We start from the raw sequence: 16,031 nt of genomic DNA on the forward strand, positions 1-16,031 counted from the left end.
ATCACAAGAACGGTGAGCAAAAATCCCAGAACCACACGGGGGGACCTAGTGAATGACCTCCAGAGAGCTGGGGCCAAAGTAACAAAGTAAGGTTAACCATCATTAACATACTACACCGCCAGCTACTCAAATCATGCAGTGCCAGACGTGTCCCCCTGCTTAAGCCAGTGCATGTCCGGGCCCGTCTGAAGTTTGCTAGAGAGCATTTGGATGATCCAGAAGAGAATTGGGCGAATGTCATATGGTCAGATGAAACCAAGGTAGAACTTTTTGGTAGAAACTCAACTCGTTGTGTTTGGAGGAGAAAGAATGCTGAGTTGCATCCAAAGAACACCATACCTACGGTGAAGCATGGGAGTGGAAACATCATGCTTTGGGGCTGTTTTTCTGCAAAGGGACCAGGATGACTGATCCGTGTAAAGGAAAGAATGAATGGGGCCATGTATCGTGAGATTTTGGGTGAAAACCTCCTTCCATCAGCAAGGGCATTGAAGATGAAACGTGGCTGGGTCTTTCAGCATGACAATGATCCCAAACACACCGCCCGGGCAATGAAGGAGTGGCTTCGTAAGAAGCATTTCAAGGTCCTGGAGTGGCCTAGCCAGTCTCCAGATCTCAACCCCATAGAAAACCTTTGGAGGGAGTTGAAAGTCTGTGTTGCCCAGCGACAGCCCCAAAACATCACTGCTCTAGAGGAGATCTGCATGGAGGAATGGTCCAAAATACCAGCAACAGTGTGTGAAAACCTTGTGAAGACTTACAGAAAACGTTTGACCTCTGTCATTGCCGTAATTTGCAAATAAATTCTTTAAAAATCTTACAATGTGATTTCCTGTCTCTCGTAGGAACTTACCGTTAACCCCGCCGTCCGCGTGTGTCCTCGCCTGGCGGGGACCTCTCTGGACGCCGGCGTCTTCATCCGCGGGCCACGCAGTTGCGGACCGCATCCATGAAGGATAGGCCACATCCCTGGCCTCTGTTACGGCGCCTGCCGTGTAGGGCGGACACCAGAAGGGGAGTGACGGCGGGGAGGCGTGTCCTGCGGTCCAGTGACGCAGGACAAAGAGGTGACATTAATATGGCATATAGGGGAAGGAGAGTTTATGGGAGGAGTCAGTCTTTGGCGGGCTATTTAAACCTGCAGCCCTGTACATTCATTACTTGATGGTTCTGGTTACTTGCTATATCCCTTTACCTTATTGCTGGACGCTTGTTTTTTTTGGATTCTACGGACTTTGACCTTGGCTTGATTATACAGACTTTGCTGATTCTCTCTACCCCTGACCACGGATTGCTTTACGGTACTGCTTTTTGCCTATTCCTTTTGCTTCAGTGAATAAACCAATTGCTGTTGCATTATCTACTGGTTTCGTGTCTACTGCTTCACCTGGTGTCTTTCTGCGCCGTGCTCCAACACCACAAACCTTACTATATATATAATCATTATTTCAAAAGAAAGTCCTACTTGTGCTGAAAAAAAAAATGTGTGTGGGTGCATTAAATAAGTTAATGGCAATCAGTCTTAAATTTAAATAAAGCACAAAAACTGCTCTGGTCATTTAGTGCATGGTACAAAAACATATATATGCGTGTATTATTGTATCAGAGTATGAATTAATTTTTACTTTTCTATTTCTTTATATGACTATGTCTATGTCTTCACCTATGTTAGTAATCCGTGTTAATTACACTACTGATCATTTCAATCATGTTGCATTGCACACCTGCAATTTAAATTTTGATCATAAGCAAAATTTTAAACAAACATTCACATGTTTAGATACAAGTGGGGATATGAATGATTCTCTTCCTCCCCTAATCTTATTGGCATGGACCCTTGTTCATATTCATTATGGATAAGACAAATTTAGTAATTGGTCTTTGGTAATGGTTTCAATGGCTTCATCTCTCTGTCTCTTTCTCTGTCTCAGGATGATGTCGACAGAAAGTGCAAATAGCTTTACATTGATAGGAGAAGCATCTGATGGAGGTACCATGGAGAACCTGAGCAGAAGACTTAAGGTAATAAGTATTTGCTTCTTCTTCATATGTCATAAGTGTAAAACCTAGTGAATTTCATTATAAGTATCATGTTATAGATACAGTTAGGTCTAAATTTGTGTAATACATGATTATTCCTTCTGTTTCAGGTGACTGGAGATCTGTTTGACATCATGTCAGGGCATACTGATGTGGACCACCCTCTATGTGAAGAGTGTACTGACACACTTTTAGACCAGCTGGACACGCAGCTGAACATTACAGAAAATGAATGTCAAACCTACAAGTATTATCATTATTTTATATAGTGCCATCATATTATACAGCACTGTGCAATAGGTACACAGGACATAAGTAGTATATAACAATTTGCCTTACAGAAACCAGTAAGGAGGGCCCTGCTCAATCAAGTAGGACAGAAGCATTATTAAGACTGACATTAGATATTTTTGTCTACAATTCATATCCATAAGAAAAATAGATAAATTGAGATTTTAGCGAAAGTTATTAACTTTTATTGGAGCAATATAGAAAAAGATATAAAGTTACATAATCTTTCAGGATCTCAGAGGTTCTTTGCTCCCAATGCACAGTGTTTATGCAGGTGTTGCTTCCAGGGGCAGTTTGGAACTCTATTAATTGATGCTACAGAATCTACCGCACATTTAAAGTAATTGATGTCTTCAGTATGACCCATTCCACTGTCAATGTTTGTCTATTGAGATGGGATGCCTATGTACAATACACCTGTTAACAATAAGCGTGACTGAATCACCAAAAATCAATAATTACTAGGGGTGTCCTCATACATTTTTTATTTGTAATTTGTCGTTGATGCCATCAACTCCAATGTTCAATGATTTATTGCCAGACGCTGCCTGGAGATCTTGGAAAAAATGAATGAAAATGATAAGGAAAAGCTGGAAATAAAACTGAAGGAGCTGGTTGAAGATGAGGAACGACTTATAGAAGAGTTAGAGGAAGTAGAGCGAAACCGTGAACGTGTGGCTCAAGAAATACAGCATGTCAGAGAAGAAGGAGACAGACTGGAGCAGGAGGAGGCTCAGTAAGTTGTCTTAATATATAATCAATTTAGTAACCCTTCACCATAAACAAGCTGTGATCACACAGCGCGTTTTTGGTTTTCACTATGTCACACGCATCACAATGCCTCATGTCTGTAGTATCTTGAATCTAAGACGAGACCAAGGACTGATTAAGGTCCGAGTCTACATAAGGCAAAATCGGCTGAGTAGATGGATCAATTGGTTGTCATCAACTAACAGATCTGGAAAGTAGCAACCTGGCATTGCATTCATGCTTCTCCTGGTATTATAGTTTGGAGGCTTTAAAAGTGGATGATGTGGTTTTTGCACAGTCAATGCTTTCTGTGGTTATTTAACCCCTTAACGACCAATGACGTGCCAGACACAAACGGTCAGTCAACGACCAATGACGTAGCACGTCATGGCATTAAACAAGCTTAGAATCGCTTTCTTTGCTTAAATGGTGTTGCTGAATGCCTCGATGTCGAGGCATTCAGCAACACCGAGATCGGCAGCAGGGGCTGGGGGGTTAACACTATCTTTTAAAAGACTAGTACCTTATCTTTTAAAAGACTTTTTAAAGCGATCAGGTACTGCATTCAACCATGGAACTCAATGGAGCCCAGCTTTCTAATCACAATATGATTAGTAAAAAAAAATTATTTTATATTTATTTTTATTTTATAATTTTTTTATAAATATGTTTATTATTGTGAGCAAGGGCTAAAATTAGCTAATTTATCTTCCAAAAAATCCTGACATGGAAAGAGTTAAAATACTAGAATTTCAAATACCCAAGGGGTGATGTAATCGAGTAAATTGCAGTGGCCGGATTCAAAGATAGGGCATAGGCACATACTGACCAGAATGGGGGGGGGGAGCGTGCTTCCCAAATATGGCCTTTTAGCCTCCAAACAACCAGACATGCGTGAGTGTTATCACTGTAGTCGAGATGTTGCTGAACACATATTGGGGTGTTGTTTGACTGATTTATACCAGGATTTATACCTGAAATACAATGTGTGTGGAGGGGGGGTACAAAAAATACCACCACAAATTTTGACAAAGGCTGGTGGTAAAATTAGTGCTTGGAAAGGGTTAAAATACCAGCATTTGAAAAGCCTGGTGCGTCTAGTTTTCAAATATATATATGATTTGATGGGGTAAACTGGACTGGCCGGCAGAAAGACCAAATGTCAAAGCTCCAAGTTACAAATGTGTACTTCTAAAATGTGGCAATTTACCTCCCAAACAACCCGACAAACCCATGCGTGGGGGGCATCACTGTACTCGGGAGATGTTGCTGAACACATATTGGGGTGTTGTTTAACAGTGACATGTACAATTTGTGTGATAAACACAAAATAAATTACTACCCCAAAGTTTGACAAAGGGTAGTAGAATTTGTGCATGGAAAGGATTAAAATACCAGCATTTGAAATGCCTTGGGGTGTCTAATTTTCTTTGATGGGGTAAATTGAATTAGCCGTTCTAACTAGCACATGAGGGAGAATGACCAGATTTGGAAAAAAAATGGTTTTGAAATAGCAAAACGCTACTTGTACTTATTGCCCAATAACTTGCAGAAAAAAGCAAAAAAACATTGAGTATTTCCAAACTCAGGACAAATAGTAGAATCTATTTTTTATTAGCTTTATGGATGAGTAAAAGATTTTTCAAATAAAAGTGAGTTTTTTATTTTCCATTATATTTTATTTTTATAGGAAATTAGTGGATATGAACAAAAACATACTATCTGAAGAAAGCCCTTCTTGTCTTAAAAAAAAATTAAAATAAAATAAATAAATATATATATTTATCTTGTGTGGGTAAACCAAATGGGAAAGGAGAAAAATGCAGCTAAACATGAGCACCACAAAAGTTACGTAGTTACATAGTTAATAATAAGGTTGAAAAAAGACCTAAGTCCCTCAAGTTCAACCCTTCTACCTAACCAAAAGAAGGCAAAAAAACCCTAACTAAGCTAATTCGAATTGTACCGCATATTCAAGGTGAGGTCTTACCAATCACCTGTAAAGAGGCAAGATAATATCCTCTTCCCTTGAATCAATACCTCTTTTATGCATGCTAAATTCTTATTGGGCCCTCGCAGCTGCTTGCTGGCATTGCACACTGTTGTCAAGTCTGTTGTCAACCGTTATTTCTAAATCCTTCTCATTGGTAGTTTCCCCCAAGGATATTCCATTTAAAGAATAGGTTGCATTTTTATTATTTTTACCATAATGCATAACTTTGCATTTCTCTATATTGAACCTCATCTGCCACTTGCACGCCCAGTCCCCAACTCTGTCTAAATCTTACTGCAAAGAAGAAACATCAAGATTAGTCTGAATTACCCAGCCTAATTTTGTGTCATCTGCAAAAACTGTGACATGGCTCTGATTGCAGCTTGGGAGATCATTTATAAATAAATTAAAAAGAAGAGGACAGAGGACAGACCCCTGAGGCACTCCACTTAATACCTGCGTACAGGCTGAGAAACATCCATTCACAACAACCCTCTGCATTCTATACTTTAGCCAATTTCTGATCCACATACAGACATTTGCCCCTAAGACTATTTCTGTTAATTTATAGAGTAGCCTTTTATGTGCAACCGTATCAAATGCCTTAGCAAAGTCCAGATAAATCACATCTACAGACACCCCCAGGTCTATATTTATACTAACTTCTTCATAGAATGCTAATAGGTTGGTTTGACAAGTGTTAAAACAGCCTAGGGACCCAATAAATTCAATGAAACGCATCATGTCCTGGATTGACCAATACAGTACGGTTGCGAATTACAAATTAAATATTAATAAATCAATTGCAGTCCCATATAACCTTGATATAATACAAAAACAGGAGATTGAGAAACTGGGTTTTGCCTGGGCTAAGGACTCCCTCACGTATTTGGGAATAAGAATTAATATAGTTCCAAATTCGTGGATGGAGATTAACCTTCTTCCTTTGATAAAGGATATGAATCTCTCCTTCAAAAAATGGCAAGGAACGTTTATTTCTTGGTGGGGAAAAATAAATGTAGTAAAAGCATATATTCTCCCCAAGTACATATATATATTTTCAGGATGATTCCTTATATGGTTCCAACTAGTTGGACTGAATTAATTCAACAAGCAATAAATAGATTTATATGGGGAGCAAAAAAAACCTAAGTTATTCAGGAATACGCACAGGCGGCTTTATTTGCACAAGAAATATGGTATAGAGGGGAATTGCCAAAAGGATCTCAATATAGAGAACTGCGGACTCTCTTCTGGACTTCCTCCAAGCGATCTATAGATTCGGCCGAAATGGGAAATAGTTTAGTTCTTAGACATTTATTAAGAAACTGGCATTGGCTGAAAAACAAATTTGGACTTGAAGACAAGTTAATAACCAGTCTTCCAGTCCTCATCATAGAAAATATGATTGAAAACCTAAAGTTATCTAGCTGGACACAGAGTGGCATAAATTTAATTGAGGATCTGATAGATGGAGATACTCTTAAATCCTTTAATGAACTTCAATCTGAATTTAATCTCCTTGTTGGGGAATGTTTCAGATACTTAAGAGTGAAGAGCTTCCTGACAAAAGCCTTAAACTGGAACCAGGGTCTGGCAGTTCAAACTTCCTTTAAACAGCTGGTGGAAAGTTACGATCATAGAAAACTATTAGCGAAAGCGTTAAAATTGATTAGAGCTTGTTTAGCATTGGCTAAATGGGAGAAAAATTTAAATATTAAAGTAAATCACGAAGATTGGAATAGAGCCTTAAACTTAACATACAAGAATGTACATTGTTTAAATTTAAACGAGCTTCAATATAAATTGATGAACAGATGGTATTTAGTCCCCACCTTATTAACAAAGATGTTTCCCAATAATTGCCAAACTGTTGGAGGTGTGGATCGGAAAAAGGGGATATGTTACATATATGGTGGAATTGTTTGCCAATTAAAAGATTATGGCTAAAAGTCTCAAATAGATTAGTAAATAAACTAGGTCCTCACTGGAACTTGGCTCCAGAAAGAGCATTACTTCATTTAAATCTACCTAATCTTGCAACTAAAGATACTCAATTCCTTTTACACCTATTGACCCCAATAAAAATGGTAATAGCCAGGAAATGGAGATCATCCGATTTAATCTTATGGACAAAGATAAAAGCTCAACTGACATACCAATGTCAAATGGAAAAGGGGATTTTGTCCCAAACAGTATGGAGTAGTACAAAGTATGCAACCTGGGAAACGTGGTTAAAATTTCTTTCTGATGGAGAACTGGATGAATAGAGGTAACTTATTAATGAGCTGAATCCTGTCCAAAGAAACTCAGACACCTGATATAGATAGAACATTATGATAGAGACTAATGGAATCTTTGTATGTATGTTTGTTTTGTTTGTCACTGTAATGTGAAATTGTAGTATTGTTATTTATTTTTGTGGATAATAATAAAAAAAAATCAAAAAAAAAAACAGCCTTGGTCACAAAAGGTACAAAACAATAAAACACAGCTGGGTCCTTACAGGGTTAATCCCATCACTTTCATTTGCATAACACCAAGGTAATTCTTACGTTTAATGTCTTATTCCTTGCCAGCCATTGGGTGGCGCTATTGTTGCGCCACCTTTTTGACTGGTAGGATAAAAAGTATGAAGTACAAATTCCCTGTTTCACTTATTAATGAATAAAAACATACATGTTCTTTTAAGCAGGCTATAAATCTTAACCCCTTAAGGACCGGGCTCATTTTTCGTTTTGTACCCTGTGGGACCGAGGCTGTTTTGACACTTTTGTGGTGCTTGTGTTCAGCTGTAATTTTCTCCTCACCCATTTAGTGTACCCACATAAATTATATATTGTTGTTTTCAGGACAAGATGGGCTTTCTTCAGATACCATTATTTTGATCGTATCATCTTATTTACTATAAAAAAAATAAAAAAAACATGGTGAAAAATTGAAAAAAATGACATTTTATGACTTTTATTTGAAAAATCTTTTACTCACCTAAAAAAGCAAGTAAAAAAACTAGCTAAATAGATTCTACTACTTGTCCTGAGTTTAGAAATACCCAATGTTTTTATGTTTTTTTGCTGTTTTTTGTAAGTTATAGGGCAATAAGTACAAGCAGCGTTTTATGATTTCCAAATCTTTTTTAACAAATCTGGTCAGTCTGCCTCCATCTCCTCTTTGGAATATCTTTGAAGCCGGTTAACTCAATTTAACCCCCTCAAACCATATATTTTTGAAAACTAGACACCCCAGGGTATTCCAAATGCTGTTATTTTAACCCTTTCCATGCTCCAATTATAGAACTACACTTTGTCAAACTTTGTAATAGTATTTTTTTTATTTTTTTTTTCACACAAATTGTATTTTAGTTATAGATATACAGGTCCTGGTATATGTCACTGTCAAACAACCCCCCAATATGTGTTCAGGAACATCTCCTGAGTACAGCGATACCCCACATGCATGGGTTTGTCAGATTGTTTGGCTGGTAAAAGGCTACTTTTGGGGCATGCGTAATCCAGGTGGTCATTTGGTCATTCTGCCTCCATCTCCTCTTTGGAATATCTTTGAAGCGGGTTAACTCAATTTAACCCATTCAAACCATATATTTTGAAAACTAAACACCCCAGGGTATTCCAAATGCTGTTATTTTAACCCTTTCCATGCACCAATTATAGAACTACACTTTGTCAAACTTTGTAATAGTAATTTTTTTTTTCACACAAATTGTACTTTAGTTATAGATATACAGGTTCTGGTATATGTCACTGTCAAACAACACCCGAATATGTGTTCAGGAACATCTCCTGAGTGCAGTGATACCCGACATGCATGGGTTTGTCGGGTTGTTTGAGATTTAAAATGCCACATTTGGGAAGTGCGCTTTTTTTCTCCATTTTGGTCAGTCTGTACCTATGCCCTATCTTTGAGCTCAGCCACTCCAATTTACCCCATCAGCCATTTTTTTTTATATATTAGACACCCCTTGGGTATTTGAAGTGCTTTTATTTTAACTCTTTGTTGAGATTTATGAGAAATTTTAGCACTTGCTCAAAATAATAAACTTTATTTTTTTATTTTATTTTTTTAATACTTTTTTTATATTTTTTTACACATTTTGCTGGTACTGGATGGTTCATCTAGTGACATCACTGCATAATTATTTTTAAATGTTAGCACATTTTTTTTTTCTGTTTCCTTTTTTTTTTTTTTTTTTTTGAATATTTTACTAATCACATAGTGATTAGAAAGCTGGGTTCCATTGACTTGCTTGGTTGAATGCAGTACCTGTACTCAACCTGCAAGTGGAGCCAGAGTTCTCTAGAGGGTCTGGAGACCGTCTAGCGAACTCTTTCATCTTTATTGGTTTTTTTCCCGGGCCGCCGCCATCTTGCTGATGGCGAAGAACACCGGCAGCTGCGGCTGTGACCGCTCTCCGGAGCGGTCACAGCCCATCCAAAGGTAAGTGTTTGGTGTCGCTGGATGCCTCCTGATCGAGGCATTCCAGCGACACCATTTAAGTTTAGGAGGCGATCGTTGATCGCCTCCTAAACGCTTTTAAAACGGGCGTCTGCCGCCATACAATGTATGGCGGCTGTTGACGCCCCGGGGAGGGGCCGACATCGAGGCATTACAGTAACTCCGTTTAAGCGAAGAAAGTGATCGTTGATCACTTTCTAAGCTTATTTAATTTTATGACGGTTCAGAACCGTCAAAGGTTATTTAGTGACCTTCTTGTCATGACGGTCCTGAACCGGCAAAGGTCGCGAAGGGGTTAAGGAAATCAAATTTCAAAATTAATAAAAACTTGAATACTAGCTAATATTTTTAAGTAGGTTATTAAGTAACTTATGTGTTGTCACTCCTTCTATAAAATTTACCTAGCCCTGGTTATTTACAGGATAGTGGAGCTTATTTCTAACTCAAGTATACACTTTTGTTTTTGTTAATTTTTTTTTCCTATCCATGGAAGGTACCAGAAAGAGTATAGTGAGTTTAAGCGCCAGCAATTGGAACTAGATGATGAGAGAGTCAGCGTGGAGAATCAGATGGCATATGCTCAGAGCCAGCTGGATAAGTTAAAGAAGACCAACGTCTTTAATGCCACCTTCCACATCTGGTAAATTATGGGTTTATGACTACAGATAATTTAATCTTCATTGATTTATTCATGAATTTTATTATGTGCAATACTGGATTTATAGGTTGTTTTAAATTCCAGAGCACTAACTAATGGTTTATTAAAAAAAAGTTATGTCATCACAATTTTTCATGTGCGACATAGCAAAGTATTTAAATGGATGTATGTAACAGAACAGAAATTGCCTGCAATTTTTAATATGCATTGTACAACAACTAAGAGACTAAAAGCAAAAGTTATTTAATTGAGCCTGCAGCTGTTAAAAAACCAAATGCAAAGATGTGTGTTAGAGCATATGTTCTGTATTTTTTGTAAATAATTTTAAAAATTATATTTCCTTCTAATAGGCACAGCGGGCAGTTTGGCACCATCAACAATTTCCGCCTCGGCAGGCTTCCCAGTGTCCCTGTGGAATGGAATGAAATAAATGCAGCCTGGGGACAGACTGTTTTACTCTTGCATGCACTGGCTAATAAGATAGGGCTGGATTTTCAGAGGTGAACTTCAGATCTATACTTACTATGCATGAATGGAGACAAAAATCATTTTCAGAGGAAACAAAGATATGTTTCCCCTCCACAATTAACACTATTTGTTTTGGTGACAGGTATCGCTTAGTTCCATTTGGAAATCATTCATACTTGGAGTCCCTTACAGATAAGTCTAAGGTAACATTTATTTTGAAAACTAACTACTGGGTAAGGAAAGTAACAGTAGCCCAAAATTTGTTAGTGGTAAGATATGAGGGGGACCATGTACATTAACGATGTACATTAACTGGTGCATTAACTGGGAATAGCTATGGACCATCAAATATTGTAAAAAATGAATCCTTGTACAGCTTTTGAAACCATGTATTTCTCTTCAAGGAACTACCACTTTACTGTTCTGGAGGGCTGAGATTTTTCTGGGATAATAAATTTGATCATGCAATGGTGGCTTTCCTGGATTGTGTTCAGCAGTTTAAAGAAAAAGTGGAGAAGCGAGACACTGATTTTTGTCTACCATACAGGTTGGTGAAAGAGTCTTCATTGCTGTGCCAGATAGATAGATAGATAGATAGATAGATATATAATTTTATTTTTTGTGTAAATCTTTTTGTTGAGTACTTTATTCATAATTCAGTTCAGACAATAATATACTGTCTAGTTATATATTAGAAATATTGCAGAAGTACACATGTGGCTAATGGTCTACATGAGGGTATTTTCTATTGCATGTTAATGTTTTTGTGCTGTACTGAGGCTGTTTGAGAGCTAGCACTATTGTATTTTTTTCCTTAGCAGCATTGTAATAGGTATATGTCCACTATTAGTATATGTGGTTGTAGAATTCCCCCCCCCCAAAAAAAAATAAAAAATATTACCGGGCCTTAGTAACATTACCTGGGAACTGTAACCTTGGTTTAAATGTTAGTCACCATCATGGTTTTGAAAGGATACTAGTGTGTGATTATATGGTATTGTCAATCTACTTTTCTTCAAGTCATTACGTATTCTTACTCACATCCTCTATAACCATAGGATGGACGTAGAGAAGGGGAAAATTGAAGATACAGGCGGCAGTGGTGGATCCTACTCCATTAAGACACAGTTTAACTCTGAGGAACAGTGGACCAAGGCCCTAAAATTCATGCTAACCAATCTTAAGTGGGGTCTGGCTTGGGTTTCTTCGCAGTTCTATAACAAATGATTACATTTTATGGGAGCAACTGATCAAAAGATGCTCAATTTAGTCATGTCTGATGTTTGTCAAAATGAGGAAGTACAGAGAGCACTTTTGTGACTGTGATAGTATAGTTAGCTTTTTCTGTCTGTGCCTTGCTACTGTGTTCAGCAGCTTGGTTAACATCCTATCGCTGCTATAGCAAACATTCGTGTGTCTACGACAATATTTCCTAAGGCCAATAGGTGAGCATTGGTACCATGTTACCCATAGAAACACAGTAGACCAGTTGAGTCAAATTGATTCCTTTATTGGCTAACCAAGTATATTTAGAACGCAAGCTTTCAAGACCTCTGTCTCCTCTTCTTCAGGCATATTATATATGATAAAAGTGAACAGCATCTCCCTTAAATGTGCATCACATTGGAAAGCAGCTTAGATCATTACAGTCCAGGGCGAGGATGGTTGCAATCCATACCTCACTATACCGCCATCACAAACTGTAAAAACTAAAAGAGTTCTATAAACCAATTATATATTATCAAGAAAGCGTAGAATCTAAGTTATCCTTGTAGTCTTGTTATACAATTATGACCATGTATTTGGTGTTAAACTTTAGCAGTCAGTAACAAAGTTTGTAATGTATTTAGTTGTCTAGCAAATTCAAAATCTTATTGTAATGCATATTTTCAGCATCTGTGCACTGAAAACACTGAAATAAAATTTTACTTTGTAATTCTAAATTAAATGTGTTGTATTTTCCAAATGCCCCCAGTATGTGAATGTAGGCGGTCTCTCATTTTAATGTTTAAACAATCTATTTATTTACTATTAAAAGAAACACCATGAACTGCAAAAATCTTACTATTCAGAAATCAAGTTTCAATTATGCCATCAATGGCAGCATAGTAAGTATTACCCATACTAACTCAAAACCAAACCTGTGGTGCCACAAAAGAAAATAACTGGTAAGGGGTCCTTTTTGTGTGTACAACTTCATATTACTGGTTGCAAAGAACAGCAGTCCCAAAACAGTGCTTCAGTATTGATGAAGATATTTCAGTCATGTTGTTTATTGTAATTCCTGTGATGTAATTTAAAATGTCCAGAACCTTAATGGTGAAAAAAGTAGAAATTTTAAGTATTTGCAATCATTAAAATAATATATGAGGCTTTTTATCACTAGTATCAGATTTCAAAAAGAAAACACAGGATTTTTGAAAACCATATTTCTAAACAGATTTTTTTGCATGATGGTCTCAGGTAGCTGAATATTAGCCATATGTATGTCTTATAGTAGTCTTGACTAATCATACTGCCTGGGGTAAATATTACAATGCCTTATTGCTGATCACCCAGTTAAACACTCTAAAGTCTGTGCCTGCTGCTTGTCATCCTGCCTGCTGCCTCCTGTTTTTGTTTTTTGACCCACAGTTCGTGCTGCTGTTCGTGTTCCACTAAACCTCCCACTCCTAGCTAGTCTTTATCCATTAGCTATGGTTAAGACTGCCAGGAGGATGGCACTTCCTCTGAAGATACATCTCATATATCAAATTCCATGGACTTCAAGCCTAAATGAGTCATTAAAAAGGGCCTTTGAAGCCTCTATGACAACTCTACTTTGTAGTGGACTTGGTGGATCAAGATATTTAGGAAGTGGAGTTTTAGGTTCCAACTTCAAGGGGGCTAGAAAAGTGTCATTATATATGAACCATTGAGGTGGTCAGGATGTTTGCCAGATCTCTTGCCCTTTGAGTGGTAAGATAAGGGGTAGTCTGTGGACACTGCTGCGAACGTTGAAATATCAATGTAGGACTCCTTTCTTGGGGAAACACCTTTCTTGAAAGGCCCCAGAGGTGCTCCTTAGAACACACCACAAAGGATAAATATTGTCTTCCTCATAAGAGGTTTCCACTTTTGTGTCTCAATATCAATAGATTCAATTCTTAATCTTCTTTCTTCATCAGTGGACATAACCCGGCAACTTCCACCAAAATGGCAATGCTGCAGTGACATCCTCCCCGATCCTCTAATCAGTGCCGTATTGCCCTCAGTTCACGTGAGGCCAAAATGACGACTCTTGCAGTGCGTGAGTCCCCACGACTCTTGCGGTGCGGAGGATTGGGGAGATGGCGTCACTGCAGGGCCTCCGTTTTGGCAGAAGTTGCTGGGTTATGTCCGCCAAGGTGCACTCAAAGAAGATTGAAGAGAATGGAGAAAATAGACAGAAGAAGCAGATGCGAGGGTGGTCGGCAGAGAAGGTAGGGAAACATTTAGAGAATCGTTTGGCACATGTATAGTAAAAAATTAACTAGTGAAAATAAAAGAAATTTAAAAAACTCAATTTCAAAGCTTTTGTAATAGCTGTAGTAAGTGTCAGCGTATGTGTCCCTATAGATTGTATAAGGAGCAAGTGCTATCTGCTGCACTTGGAAAATATGCTGTGCCTGATATACCGTAAACTGCTTAACCTACAACGCCTCCTTGGCAGAAACTACCATCAATTGTTGGTAGTATAGGGACGTAGCACACTCCTTCATGAACATAATCCTTCGGTTTGTTTGTTCGTTGTTAGAACCATGGCGCCCAGCAACAAAGGTTCCTTGCTACTTTTCCGTCTCCAATAGGATGACCTTCAGCTCATGATGTCTGGGAAAGGGGGCTCTTCTCTATGCATTTCCACCCCATCCACTTCTCTCCAGTGGTCTTCAACAAAAAAAAAAAAAGAGCAGACTTGGCCCTGGTGATTCTGTTTGGTAGTTTTTTTTTCAACTGTTTCTTACTATCCCTAATGCTTTTCTATATCTGTTCCAATGTGTGACCAGAGATAGTAAGGGTACTCTGAAATAAAACCCCTCCCCTCAGGGTTGCCTTCAGTATTCTCTGCCTACTACAAACAGTGGAGGAAGGATATTGGGCTGGGTTTTTAGGGTTTGCGGTAAGCCCTTTAGTTCCAGTAAAGAGTAATATTAATGCTACAGTATACAGACTTTCTAGACAATTGTAATCATCTCAGAGGTACATACAATTTGGTCAGAATTGGAGAAGGAGATGAATGGAAGACAGCCCTTTGTTCATGTTACAGGCATTTAGAGTACACACACACACAATTTCAGTGGAACCCACAGGCACAAAAAGCTTTTGATTTACTAAAGACTTATTTTACCCAAGCTCCTATCCTAATCCTTCCAGACCCACAGAAACCCTTCTACTTAGAAGTGGATGCATCAAAATCTGCTGTTGTTGCCACCCTCTCACAGTTCAGACGATAAAGATTTTGTCATCCAGTCTCTCTTTTTTTCATGGAAATTAACCCCCTTGGAATGTCACCATAGTGTGAGAAACCATGAACTTCTAGATATTAAACTCGCCTCTTAGAAGGAGTACATTGTCCTGTGACTGTGTTTATGGAAACCGAGAATACTTAAGGGAAGCCAAATGTCTTCGACCACTACGAGCCAGATGGGCTCTGTTTTCCCCCCAGATTCTCCCTCCACATCACCTATAGACCAGTTCCTGCAAAAGCAAGTCAAATGATATTACGGTACCTCAGATATGGAATTGCATCCTACCCAGTTTTTAGCCCCCACATGCTCACTATCTAATTGATAACATTAAGTTAAATACCACTAATTAAAATGATCCTCTTGCTGTTTTCCTTCTGAAGGACTGTTTCCGTAAAGGACAAGTTTTTGTTCTGCCACCTTTCAGACTTCTGGTCCTCCAGATTATCCTTGATTCTCCAATGGCAGGCCATGGCAGCTTTCGTAAGACACTTGATTTAGTACAACATTCCTTTTGGTGGCCAAAGTTACATCATGATGTTTTACATTATACCACTTTCTGCAATAACTGTGCCCGGATGAAGGTTCCTCATCATAAACTGGCTGGCTTATTTCAGCCATTCACTACTACTCCTCGTCCTTGGGAAAAGATTTCAGTGGAATTTATTGAAGACTTTCCTCCAGACCATCACTTCTCTTGTATTATGGTTGTTGTTCATAGACTAACTAAAATGGCTCATTTTGTTCCTGTCAAGGGCCTTCCGTCTGCTGCTCAAACGGCGGATTTATTTATTCAACACATACTGTCTTCATGGGGTTCCCTAAAACGTTACAGACAGAGGAACCCACTTCACTTCCTATTTCTGGAAAGAAT

At 38.3% G+C, this 16,031-nt stretch overlaps 2 protein-coding genes across 3 annotated transcripts in view; one reads left to right on the forward strand and one right to left on the reverse strand.

The window, feature by feature from the left end:
• Window positions 1-12,621, forward strand: part of BECN1 (beclin 1) — a 28,606-nt gene extending 15,985 nt beyond the window's left edge. Inside the window, exons 5-12 of one of the 2 annotated variants that reach the window (XM_053453930.1) lie at window positions 1,932-2,022; window positions 2,151-2,287; window positions 2,873-3,067; window positions 10,041-10,187; window positions 10,556-10,705; window positions 10,816-10,876; window positions 11,078-11,220; window positions 11,732-12,621. In XM_053453930.1, coding sequence (XP_053309905.1) covers window positions 1,932-2,022; window positions 2,151-2,287; window positions 2,873-3,067; window positions 10,041-10,187; window positions 10,556-10,705; window positions 10,816-10,876; window positions 11,078-11,220; window positions 11,732-11,900 — 1,093 coding nt within the window. In that variant the 3' untranslated portion in view covers window positions 11,901-12,621. Of the gene's footprint in view, window positions 1-1,931; window positions 2,023-2,150; window positions 2,288-2,872; window positions 3,068-10,040; window positions 10,188-10,555; window positions 10,706-10,815; window positions 10,877-11,077; window positions 11,225-11,731 lie in introns of both variants that reach the window. The other variant, XM_053453931.1, reaches the window with a different exon arrangement.
• Window positions 12,622-12,874: 253 nt separating this feature from the next.
• CNTD1 (cyclin N-terminal domain containing 1) overlaps window positions 12,875-16,031 on the reverse strand; it is a 130,231-nt gene continuing 127,074 nt past the window's right edge. Inside the window, exon 7 of the mRNA XM_053453805.1 lies at window positions 12,875-12,985. Within this exon, the coding sequence (XP_053309780.1) occupies window positions 12,875-12,985 (111 nt within the window). The remainder of the gene's footprint in view (window positions 12,986-16,031) is intronic.

This window comes from Spea bombifrons, chromosome 13, assembly GCF_027358695.1.
Source record: "Spea bombifrons isolate aSpeBom1 chromosome 13, aSpeBom1.2.pri, whole genome shotgun sequence".
Lineage (NCBI taxonomy): Eukaryota > Metazoa > Chordata > Amphibia > Anura > Pelobatidae > Spea > Spea bombifrons.